Source organism: Bufo gargarizans, chromosome 1 (assembly GCF_014858855.1).
Source record: "Bufo gargarizans isolate SCDJY-AF-19 chromosome 1, ASM1485885v1, whole genome shotgun sequence".
Taxonomy (NCBI): domain Eukaryota; kingdom Metazoa; phylum Chordata; class Amphibia; order Anura; family Bufonidae; genus Bufo; species Bufo gargarizans.
In genome coordinates this window covers 515055085-515067772 of record NC_058080.1, presented here as the reverse complement: position 1 = coordinate 515067772, position 12688 = coordinate 515055085, and the positions used below count along the sequence as shown (strand labels likewise).

Sequence of the window (12688 nt, the reverse complement as noted above, 5' to 3'; positions counted from 1 at the left end):
GTGAAAAATAGATACTTACCGCTCTACCTCTTCCTTCATATAGGTGGTGTAGCTATTCCCATCATAAGACAGCAGCAAGCCCCCGTCACTCAAACGATGTACATCTACTTCTATGTGAGAGTTATTCATTATGATCACATAGGTAGTGAGAGACTGTCGGGCAACCTGCAAGGCAGCAATGCAGCGATAAATACAGAACTGTTTTCATGGTTTTCTTTACAAGATTTAACATTCAAGTTGTATAATGTTCATTGCCAGATTTATATATCTGCAAATGAAGAGTACAGGCATGATGCAGTATACTCATGAAAGGTGCCTCAATGGGGAAGATTTATCAAACTGGTGTAAAGGAAAACTGGTTTAGTTGCCCATAGCAACCATCAGAACAATCAGATTCCACCTTTCATTTTCAAAAGGAGCTCTAAAAAATGAAAGATGGAATCTGATTGGTTGCTATGGACAACTAAGGCTACTTTCACAGTAGCGTTTTTTGCGGATCCGTATTCTATTATGTAAGAGAAATTGGATCCGTCTTACATTGTGTGTCAGGATCTTGCTCCGCACCACACCGCGGACAGAAAAATGCTGCTTGTCCGCAATGGGGACGCAACCAAACGGAGTGCATTTTTGTGCATTCCGTTTCATTCAGGTCAGTTTTGTCCCCATTGACAATGAATTGGGACAAAACTGAAGCGTTTTCTTCTGCTATTGAGATCCTATGACGGATCTCAATAGCGGAATAGAAAACGATAGTGTGAAAGTAGCCTAAGCCAGTTCAACTTTACACCAGTTTTGATAAATCTCTCCCAATGCATTCACCAAATGCACATATATCACAGATGTGTACAAAGCCATTAAACTGTCTATACATTACATTTTTGCTGTAATTTTATATTTCATAAAATTAAATAAAGATTACCTTCAATAAAGCTAAAATCTACAATTTTAAGAAAGGGGTATGCCTCTATATTTGGGAAACATTTACCCAGCAAACAAGAGTGGCCTCCCAAGATTACAGCGCTCAACAAATCCATACACGGAATACAGACTACACACATGCAGTACACTGTAATACAGTCTTCTGGCCATATACTGCTCACTGCTAGTTATGTGAAATACAGTTTATACGTACTGTCTTATTTCTATGTAAATCAAGGCATTTGAAAGAGAACCACAAATAAAGTTTTACCTTTAGAGTGTATTTTACACTCTCGGAGATAAGCTCAACATCCACAATGTTAAGTAGTGTGGCTGCAGGAAGGACTTGACCTCTGTAAACAAATGGTATAATATTAGTAGTAGGTATTTAGAAAGGTTATCCAGCATCTACAACAGCCAACATGTGTAAAGAAGAGGTTATATCCTGAACCCAGAGAATCCCTGTAAGTCCACAACACAAATGGACATGCTGCAGATTTAAAATTTACACCGCAGGATGACTTTTGCGTGGACCCTTTCTACTGCATGTGGAAGAGATTTGGTAAAAGCTCATCCACATTGCTCGGACTGTAATATGCTACGAATTGTTCATCTACTAAATCCGGGAGGGCAATCTACAGTATTACACCCCGTTTGAACATACCCCGAAGCTTACAAAGCATTTTTCTAACTCAGATATACATGAAGGCTAAAGCAAATTTAACAGGACGGAGAAAAGAGATCAAGATATGAAACGAATATATACTTTTCCCACAGAAGAGGCCTTGTTCACCATTCATTATTGCAAAAGTGGACTGCTAAACCTCTGGATAGGGTCACATGAGCTGCTGTTGCCAATGACTGGTCTGAGCAGTCACCTGTCACTGCTGGGTCACGTGCTACTTGGAAACATATCACTACTGAGGCCAGTCATTGGCTGCAGCAGCGCACATGACCATCTCCATCAGGAAGTTTACAGGATGGGATCCAGGAGACTAGTGAAGAGAGTGGCGGGGAGCAGGAGAGTATGATTTTTCCACAGGTACAACTTGGGGCCACGAATCTGGGGAACTTCTTAGGCCCCTTTCACACGAGCGAGTTTTCCGCGCGGGTGCAATGCGTGAGGTGAACGCTTAGCACCCGCACTGAATCCTGACCCATTCATTTCAATGGGTCTATGTACATGTGTACATGAACGTTTTTCTTCAAGCATCAGTTCTGCGTTACGTGAAAAATGCAGCATGTTCTATTGGGCCAGGGCCGCATGAAAATTGCAGAATATAGAAGTGAATGGGGCTTTAGTTAAAAACGCATTGCATCCGGAATTCCGGATGCAACGCGTTTTTCACTGATGGTTGCTAAGAGATGTTGTTTGTAAACCTTCAGGTTTTTTTATCACGCGCTTGAAAAACGCATTGCACTCGCGCATAAAAAAACTCAACAACTGAACGCAATCGCAGACAAAACTGACTGAACTTGCTTGCAAAATGATGCGCGCTTCACTGAACGCACCCTGAACGCATCCGGACCTAATCTGTCACGCTTGTGAGAAAGAGGCCTTAAAGTTCTAGAGACTATGTTGGCAAGAGTCAAGAAATACGGTACTGTGATACTACATTGCAATATATTCTGTCTGAACACAAGTGGTGATGACTGAACCAAGCTGCTTGACCAGGTTTCTAGTAGAGCACAAACAAGAGAATACATCTAAAAATAATACCTTACCTTTCTAATGAGTGAAGGAACTCATTCATGCAAGTTTGAAATAAGGCATCTGCAACATTGAGAGCACCACAGATCACTCCAAGCATGATGTCTGGTTTCTCAGCCTTAGAAAATGTAGAAAATAAGACTTTAAATGGAATGTGTGAGAGAAAATGACCAGATAAATCCCATTTTCATGGTAAAGCAGCTGTACCTCAAACATTTTCACCTATCTACAGGATAGGCTATAAATAACAGATCGTAAGGGGTCCGAATGCGGAAACCCCCCAACAACCCAGAGAATGAGGGCTGCGAATGGAGCAGCATTGCACATGTCAGTCCGCCACTGCATTCACAATGGAGCTGACAGCGCCTCTATGAGCTAATGTTTATCACCTACCTGTGGATAGGAGGCGATACATTTTTGTATATTGTCCCATTTAAGCATATTTTAATCATGTTTATTATTTTTAATTTTACATGTTAATTTTTATAAAATCCTAAAATCTTGTAGTTATGATAACAGATACGTCTGAGTTCACATCAGCGTCCAGCCTTTCTGTTATAGGAGCAGAAGACAGGAAAGGACGGATTCGGCACATAACTGAGCCCTCATAGAGCCTACGGACCCCATAAACTATAATGGGGTCCGTTATGTTTCCTCAGAGAAATATTTTTGAATCAGAGACAAAAGTTCTGCATGCACTGATCCTGAGTGGAAACCTAACGGCCCCTATTATAGTCTATGGGGTCCGTAGGCTCTGTTCGGCTCAGTTATGTACCGAATCCGTCCTTTCCATTCTTCTGCACCTATAACGGAGCAGGAGAATGGAAAGGCTGAAGGCTGAACGCTGATGTGAACTTAGCCTAATACATATGTCTAGATAAAACAGGATCCACCATTCACAATAGGTGATCTTACATCTTATTTATTCCCCCTCTCTGCACAGGTTCCATGGGACTAAACTCTCCCATAGAACTCAAAGAACATCTACAGTCTATTGTTTGCTATAGTCCATACAGCTGGTGGAAAGTATACGCTCCATGTGGACATAGACAAGTTCAGATAAGATGGCTGCCCCATAATTATGTACGGAAATAAAATAAAAATTACAATCGGAAAATAAAATGAGATAAATAAAAAGGAATATGTTTCATCATCTAGTTTTAATTTGTAAAAAAAAAATACATAGGTGACACATTCCCTTTAAGACGCTTCCCCAACTTCAAGTTATTCTCCAGTGCCTTTACTGGGATATCACTTTGGCTCGCCCATAGCTTTGAACGACATTGGTGGGTGTAAAAGTGTGGTCACCACCTTTGATGGCACACTCCTTTCATGTATGCTGTACTGGCCAATTACAAGCTTCATCATGGCAATGCACCATGGCATACCTACTGCTAGAAACGCTATGGCAGCTGTTCACCACCGGCAGGATATTAGAGAAGAAACAAATGCCAGGGCCGTATGATTCAGCCCTGACATCAAAACTGTCACTTAAATGCATTTTGCTGCAGTATAAAGCAAATGTTTAAATCTGCTTGAGCAGCACAATAATCAAGAAAACGCGTTACAAAACAAAGTGGCAAATCAGTTTGGAGTTATGACGGGCAGTACTCAAATTTTCCTCAGACTGCATTCATTTCCAGAACAGCAGAACAGCATATTAAAAAAAATGGTAAAAAATGAAATTCAGATGGTAAAATTGTTATTATGATTTATGGGGGGCCAACTTAGGGGTTAAATGACAGGGTGCAGCGGGATCCCCGTTGCCCATCATTGCAGACGGGTGTCGGCTGTATGATTCAGCTGGCACCCGCCGCATATTGAGAGGGCTCACCGAAGCAGCCCGCTCCATACCTTTGTATTTAGGGGTTTATTATTTTTATTTGTGGCGCAGTGGCAGTTTCAGAGCACCCTCCCCTTAATGTTTTAACTGGTGGCAGTGGCGGCCGTGTCACAGTGGGAAGGGACTCCCTCCTTCTCCACTGTGCCGCTGATGAGAACACTGCACGCACCATGTTCTCTAATGAGAAAAGATACTGAGCAGAGCAGTAGCGCAGCCTAGTATAGAGAAAAAGCCAATCCCGGTATCATATCGATCTGGGTGAAAAAGTATTGATTGGGTATCAAAAGTTCGTTACCCAGTGCAACTCTACACTGAACTCTAACATCCTCAAAAGTCTGGTGACTCCCCTTCCCCCATACCACTATAGATAGTTGGCTGACTGCGCTGAAATCTGCAGGTTACGCTTGCATTTATCTATTCTGTAAGACTACCTTTGGACTGCCTTAGATCACAACACATTTTACGAAAAAAAAAAAAAAAAGTTGCCTTTACCTGGACTTTTTCTGCAATCAGGTGATCCAGCCACCCAGTGTCAATTTCATTATTCTGGAAGCTCTCCGTCTCCAGTAATTTGATGAGGTATTCTACTGTTGTCCTGAAATCGCCTCGTATAGATAGCTCTTTAAGAGCCACAACCATGTTCCTGTAAAATTAACAGAATATAGTGCAGCATAAATAATTCCACAAGTGACTGATGTGAAAAAAACATTAAAAGGGTTTTCCAGACTCCTGATATTGATGACCAATCCTCAGTATAGCTCATTAGTATCAGATTGGTAAGGGTCCGACACCCTGCACACCTACGAATCAGCTGTTCCTTGCCGTTTTTAAACTCGTACAGTGAACAGAACGGGAACCGCAGCTCCACTCAAGGTGTAGTGGCCATGCCGGGTTACTACAGCTCAGCTCCCATTCACTTTAAAAGGGAGCTACGCTGCAGTAACCCAAAACGGCCACTACACTTTGAACAGAGTTGTGCTTCCTGCTTAATTCCAGGCTAGTTCTACTGCCAGAGGGTATCCGGAGATAGGTCATCAATATTCTGATAAACTCCTTTAATTAAATCTCATTATCTCTCTAAAGCAAAATTATTTGTCCGAACAGAGCAGGGTTTCTATATCAGTTTCAAGGAACACATACGTAGATTTTTCTATGGAACACCAAGAACAGATTGAAGGTCCTTGTAGATGGCAGATGTTTCATGCAATTATCAGGAACGAACCAAATGTTCCAAATAACTGCCTGGTCATCAGTAGAGATGATAGCTGTATTTACATGCGGCAATTACCTCCGCTGGCTACAGCGATTGCTTATCCCTACAGAAAATCATTGTTCCTGGGCAGATGGGCTTCACAAAAACAATGATTTTAGGTGTTGGTTAAAAGACACGATTACCCAATAAACGAGCATTTGCTCTTTCACACAGGCCAATTAATGGGAACAAGCCTTTCTACAAAAGACCGTATAAAGAAACTTTGAACGTAAAATGATTTATGTGGAAAAAATAATAATAGTAAACTACTAACGAGATAGCCTCTTCACGGTTTTCTCCCCAGGAGAAGCAATGTCCAAACTGGGAATCAGCAAATTCATGCAGGCCGCCAGCAGCTGCCACACTGAAGTATCCCCACACATTCTTGCTGCTCCTGAAGTTCAGCTCTTGAACTGTCCCTGAACTGGGCTTGAAACCCTGTAAAAAAAAATAAAAAAATGTTAAAGAGTCTGTCGCCAGTAGATTCGCTGTTAATCCTGGCACAGTGTCTAGCTCAGCTGAATGTAATGTTAAAGGAAGTTGTCCAATGAAAAATATTCTGCAGGTTTCATACCAGCACCTGGATCTGAAAACACTTGTAATTGCATATAATCAAACATGTTGTATAGCCACTGAGTTATTGAACAAAATGCATCTGTGTAGCACCACCTACTGTTTGGTCATTTTCTTATTTCTCTGTCCACCTTGCTAGGGTGGAAGCACATGCTCAGTTCAGTCATTCTGCTGCCTCCTGAGCTGTGATAGGGAGAGAGCTGTAGCAGAATGGACACGCCCCCTGAGCTGCTGCAGGAGAAAGGACACGGCCGCTGAGCTGCCAGCTTGATATAAATCTAGCCGAGCAATGAATTGGGAGATCTCAGGATCCATGTGAGGTACAGGGCTGGTTCTGGCTTTGATAGAAAGTGACAGTCATCATTTTTTACATTAATCACGGGATAACCCCTTTAACTTTCACTTTGCAATCTGTTGCTTTATTCTAGAAAAATGCATATGCAAATGTCCAAGACACACATTGCCCTTGCTCCTCCTACTTCCTCTTCCAGCCCCTCCCTCTACTTGACAGGGTCATGTTCCTAGAGAGTCATCTCGTCTGACCATGTCAATCAAGGAGGAGAAGAAGGGCCTAGCAGATAAAGCAGGAGGAGCAATGCTGTACAGAGTGACTTGGGCCCATGTCCAGGGCATTTAACCGCTCGTTTGCATATGGATTATAATAAATTTTTCTCCAGGATGAAGCACGATACTGCTAAGAGGAAGGTATCATTATATTCAGCTTAGCTAATCCTACAAGGCATTGTGCCTGGTTTAACGCTGAATTTCCTGGTGATAGATTCCCTTTAAGGCATGCTTGATACAATGAAGTACTATATGGTACATATAATGATATAAAGACATTTAATGTTACATACAGTTATATAACCAGCAGCAATCCCAGCTATCAGAAGCAGCAGATGATCTGCTCATGGACTATTATGATCATCCTAACAAGCACTGTCCATGTATGACGTCTGCCCAGCAGAGAAATTACTTTGCTGGTGGCATGAGCATGCTCTTTAACATCAAGAAGTGTAAGGTTATCAATCGCTTACCTCATCCGGGTTCTCACTGGTTATTCTGGCAGCAATAACATGACCTCTTGGGTTTGGGGCATTGGCAGGGTTTTCAAAGCATATGGGTAAATCTCCCCATGGTGACTCTCCATACAGAACTCTTATGTCTTTTATCCTGTACAAGGGGACTCCCATGGAGATCTGGATAAAGATGAGAAACCCTTATATTACTCACGGCAGCCAAATATGTTACCTGTCACACCAGGCCAGGAATGGAGAGGTGGCCATTTATGCAAAGCATGCTCCATTCACTTCAACAGCACTGTCAGCATGCTCTGCTACACATGCAAACCCGCTTCTCCATTCCTGTCCGGGTGCGTCGAGGCTCAGTTCTTGACATGGGTGGGAAGGTGCAGGGGTGCACCACCAATGAGGCCAGGTGATGCACCAGGTAGGGGCAAGAGGGGGGCAGTGGAAGGGCCATGGGCAATGAGCGCTTTCATGGTGGCAAAGGAGTTAGGTTAAGAAATTGGCATGGGGGGGAGCAGCGTTTTAGTTTTCGCCTAAAGCAGTAAAAAGGACTAGGTGCACCCCTGGGTAGGCGATACATTTTTATTAGAAGGGTTCCCCGACAGTAGGGCGATTACAAGGTGTCCTGCTGCTGGGACCCATGATGATCCGCTGTTACCTGCAGAGAAACCTTGCAGTTTGAAAAGCAACAATCTAAAGGTTTTACTGGCCAGCAGCCATTGCTACAGCTAACCAAGGCTCCATAAGAAAGTGTAGAGGACAAAAAAAAAGAAATTCAATCACAAAACACAAAGAAAACAGTAGTATGCAGTGAATATCAGAGACATTCATTATTATTATGATTTTTTTTTTTTTGTATACCTGCAACTGAGCAGCAGGAAGATTGACATCACAAATCATTTCAGTGCAGGGGTGTTCCACCTGCAGTCTAGGGTTCAGTTCCAGAAAGTGGAAGCTTCCATCTTCACTGTAAAGATATTCGACAGTACCTGCACTAACATAGCCTACCATCTTAGCCAGGCGAACAGCACACTGTGGGACAGGAAAGATAAGATCTAGTAACATACATTATACATGTGCACCCAATAGGTGATCATTATAAGCCAGATATATCTCCGTTATGAATTCTGCAACTTTCAGGCTTAGAGGAGGTCAATATGAATTCTGTTTCTACAAGGAGACATGAGGTTGCACATTTTTGTAATGTAAACTGGCAGGCAGTTTAGTAGATGATTTACTAATGTATTATCCCACTGAAATTGATTAATATCCTATGACTCACTATTTATTGTGACATTTAGGTTACGGCTGCACGCAGTGGACTGTTCAGGAGGGGAATTTCCACTGTGGATTTTGCCGTGTTTCAACAGCAGAAATTCCCCTGCAGATTTAGGGTCCATTCACACATCCGTATGTGTTTTGCGGATGCACGGATTCGCGAAACACTGCATTTTGCGGACCGCACACACTATAATAGAATATGCCTAATCTTAATTGCGGACAAGAATAGGACATGTTCTATTTTTTTTTCGGGAACGGAAATGCGTACCCGGAAGTGCGGATCCGCATTTCCGGATCCGGGCAGCACATGTGCGGCCCCATAGAAATGAATGGGTCGGCAATTCCGTTCCGCAAAATGCGGAACAGAATTGCGGACGTGTGAAGGGACCCTTATTGAGGATTTTGGTGCGTATTTGCCGCAGATGTCCCCATATACATTGCAAAGGGTGAAATCTGTGATGGAGAGCCACAGCATAAATTAACATGCTGAGGATTTAAAATCTGCACTGCAGATTTTTTTTTGCAAAGTGTGGATGAGATGTCTTAAAACCTCATCCATCTAACTTCCCACACATAAATCCACTATATGTGAACATACCTTACACGGCAAGCATATTTCAAATAAACGCACCTGTTCCATGTATTCAAAGACAGAAGGAGCAGCAACAGTGGGAGGGGCCTCTTCAATGATTTTCTGATGCCGTCGCTGTATGGAGCAGTCACGACCAAAGAGTGAGATGGCATTTCCAAATTGATCTGCTAATATTTGGACTTCTAAGTGCCTAGCGTGCTGAGCTAACTTCATCACAAAGATAGGCGATCCGGGAACTTCTGTTTGAACCTGTGCAAAGAGAAAATAAATACATTGCAGATAAAAAGGAAAAAGTACGATAATTTATTCAAATAGTCCCTAATGCAGTGTTGCTTACAACACAATAGACAAACTCTGGTTCAAAAAAGAAAATCTACCAGGGTATCTCAGACTATGGAACTCAGAGTAAGCACAGCATATTGTGCTGTTCTTTTCTTCCAGGAAATTAGAATCTAGGCTACAGTGTCACAAGGGTATATTTGTATCCTCTCTCCCCCAAAAGTAAAAAAATAAAATAAAAATAATAAAATACCATGCCATCATAAAACTGATCATATGAAAGGTCTCACCTGTCTAAAAAGATTGGGAAAATCTTCTGCTCGCTCTGCCATTCTGATGCCTTTGCCACCGCCACCCTCGGATGCCTTTATCATGACTGGGTAACCAATTTTTTCTGCAGACTGCGTAAATCAACATATATTCATCTTATAACATCTTCATCATATAACATGCCATCCTTGTACTCTGCTATTATAAACTGTTAAATCCAAAGAGCTGAACTGTACAATAAAGGGGTTCTCCAGGAATTATTTTATAATAACAATATTCGCAAATACCTTTCATTACTTAGAATGGCTTGTTTTGTCTGGGGAGCAATCATTAGGAGAAAAAAAATGGTCGCAATCCTATTCGTACACATATAACCTGTCCTAATCACACAGCCGGACAAGTTACTTCACAACACTGAGGAAAAGAGCTGCCTCATCCTATTCTCTGCTTGTCAGGAATCATGAACCTGAATACAGGTGAATCTCTGTGGGAATGGAGATGATGAGGAGACATGAAAGGAGGGTGAGGTGTGGCTGATGAGCAGCAGCTCTTGTCTCCATTACCACAGTCAGTCCTGTCTGTCCTCTCTCTACTTCATGTCTCCTCATGAACTAAATTCCCCAGAGATTCAGCTAAAGTTCCTCTAATCTGTATGCAGGATCATAATCCCTGACCAGTAGGGAAGAGAGGAGGATGAGGCACCTCTTTACCTCAGTGTTGTAAAGTAACTTGTCCTCCAGTGTGATTAGGACAGGTTTTGTATGAGCTAATGGGATAGTGGCCATTTTGTTTCCCCTGATGATTGCTCCCCAGACAAAATGAGCCATTATAAATTATAATAAAGTAATATTTGAGTATTTTTATTTTCTGAATTCCCGGAGATCCCCTATAATGTTAGGTAGCTTGGCTTTGTGAATAGACATCAAGGATAAAAAGGGTCTACAATGAAGGTGCTGCCACGTGTTCAGGTTTTTTATGCAGTTTTTGAGGCCAAAAAAAAAAAACATATTAATATATGATGTCTCATCTTTTTTTTTTTATAAACTCTTGGTTTTGGTAAACCTTAACATGTGGCCGTACCCTAAATGTGCTCTTCAAACTTCTTCAGCTGTAACATTTACCTCTAATCCTTCATCTACATCTTTTACACAACCTCGTTCATACACTTCAGGAGGGACGCCAATAATGTTTGGCTGCTGCTTGTCTTCCAAATCACATTGTAACGTAAGACCTAAATCAGAGAACAGAATAAGTAAAAGTTTGCAAAAAGATAAAGGCAGATTACTTCACATGATTTGTAGCCATCTTACCATCTCCACTCCAAGACAGTGTGGGGATCCCTACAGTCTGAGCAACAATAGTTGAGGCCACTTTATCTCCCAGCGCCCACATTGCTTGACTGGGTGGTCCTAGAATAAAGAGACACACGTGTTGTAACTTTTGTGACTTTTTTTTACGAATTTTTTTTATCCCAGTCAGCCATAGGTTCTTATAGTTTTTCCCCCAAAACATAGCTGAATGAGGGCTGTTTAGCAGGACAAGCTGTATTTTTAAATAGCATATGTTTAATATGTATAGAAAGTACGGTTGAAAAAAAACACACATCCATTAGTTTTAGCCAAGGGATGGGAGAGGTTATGAAGGAAAAGAAGGGATGTGAAAAATCTGATTTATACACACTTACATAAGCATAAATTTTATTCTGAGACTTTCTAGACTCCAGTCAGCGGCAGTGCCCCTTGTCTTTTGAGGGGATTTTAGATAGAAGAGCTTTTCACCATACTTTTTGCACAGCCATTTATCTGACTGTAAAAGTTAGCCATGTCCCCCCTTAGACACATCTTCTCAAGACTAAATACTTATTTTAATTTTTCCTCATAACTAAGATTCTCCATGCCTCTTATCAGTTTAGTTGCTTTTCTTGACTCCAGGGCAAACATTGCATAATGTGGCCCTGAGCTGAACATTCCAGATAAAAGCAGTAACATTACATCCCAGTCACACAAATACAAGCTTCTTTTGATGGTTTCTTTTAGTCAGTATGATTAAGTTTATGCCAAATATGTGTTTTGTATTTTTTTTTTTTGCCTTTACTGCTTTTTCTCTTTCTTTCTCTTATTTTTTAAAAGGGGATTTCCGATGAAAAATTATTTCCTGCCTACAGGATAGGGGAAAAGTGTCTGATCGGCAGGGGTGCCTGCAGGCAGAACCCTGTGTTCCCCTGTTTGAGTGGAGCATTAGACATGAATGCATGTTCTAAGGCTGAATGAGATCGCAGAGTAGAAGCTCTTGGCTATCTCTGACAGGCCCATGGAGTTGAATGAAATTGGGGATATGTATGCGTGTCTGCTGTTACACTGAAACAGGGGGAACACGGACCCCGATTCTAGTAATTAGCGAGGTCCCAATTGTCAGACCCCCATGATAAAACACTTGTCCCCTATCCTGTGGATAAGGCCTCATGCACACAGACAACACGACCGTTGTTTGGGTCCGCATCCGAACCGCCGTTTTTGCGGCTCGGATGCGGACCCATTCACTTCAATAGGGCCACAAAAGATGCGGACAGCACTCCGTGTGCTGTCCACATCCGTTGCTCCGTTCAGTGGCCCCGCAAAAAAAAATAAAAAAAAAAATAGAACATGTCCTATTCTTGTCCGTTTTGCGGACAAGATAATGCATTTCTACAATGGGCCGCCCGTTCCGTTGGGCACACAGACTGCTTCCGTTTTTTGGGGATCCGCGGTTTGCAGACCGCAAAAAAACGGAACGGTCGTGTGCATGAGGCCTAAGGGATAATTTGTTGTGGGACAAGCCATTTATAGAGAACTCAATTTTTCATACAAACTTTAAAGGGGTTCTCTGGGAATTAAGAAAATGACTATTACTTTATTATAAATATATTCTCAAATACCTTTCATCATTTATAATGGCTCATTTT

At 41.9% G+C, this 12688-nt stretch overlaps 1 protein-coding gene across 3 annotated transcripts in view; it reads right to left on the bottom strand.

Moving 5' to 3' along the window:
- Positions 1 to 12688, bottom strand: part of ACACB (acetyl-CoA carboxylase beta) — a 185135-nt gene that overhangs the window by 94971 nt on the left and 77476 nt on the right. For all 3 annotated transcript variants that reach the window (XM_044275356.1, XM_044275357.1, XM_044275358.1), the window contains 11 exons: positions 11058 to 11156; positions 10869 to 10978; positions 9768 to 9878; positions 9238 to 9447; positions 8187 to 8357; positions 7335 to 7496; positions 5999 to 6162; positions 4965 to 5115; positions 2644 to 2747; positions 1190 to 1271; positions 20 to 165 (listed from right to left, as the gene is read on the bottom strand). In XM_044275356.1, coding sequence (XP_044131291.1) covers positions 20 to 165; positions 1190 to 1271; positions 2644 to 2747; positions 4965 to 5115; positions 5999 to 6162; positions 7335 to 7496; positions 8187 to 8357; positions 9238 to 9447; positions 9768 to 9878; positions 10869 to 10978; positions 11058 to 11156 — 1510 coding nt within the window. The remainder of the gene's footprint in view (positions 1 to 19; positions 166 to 1189; positions 1272 to 2643; positions 2748 to 4964; positions 5116 to 5998; positions 6163 to 7334; positions 7497 to 8186; positions 8358 to 9237; positions 9448 to 9767; positions 9879 to 10868; positions 10979 to 11057; positions 11157 to 12688) is intronic.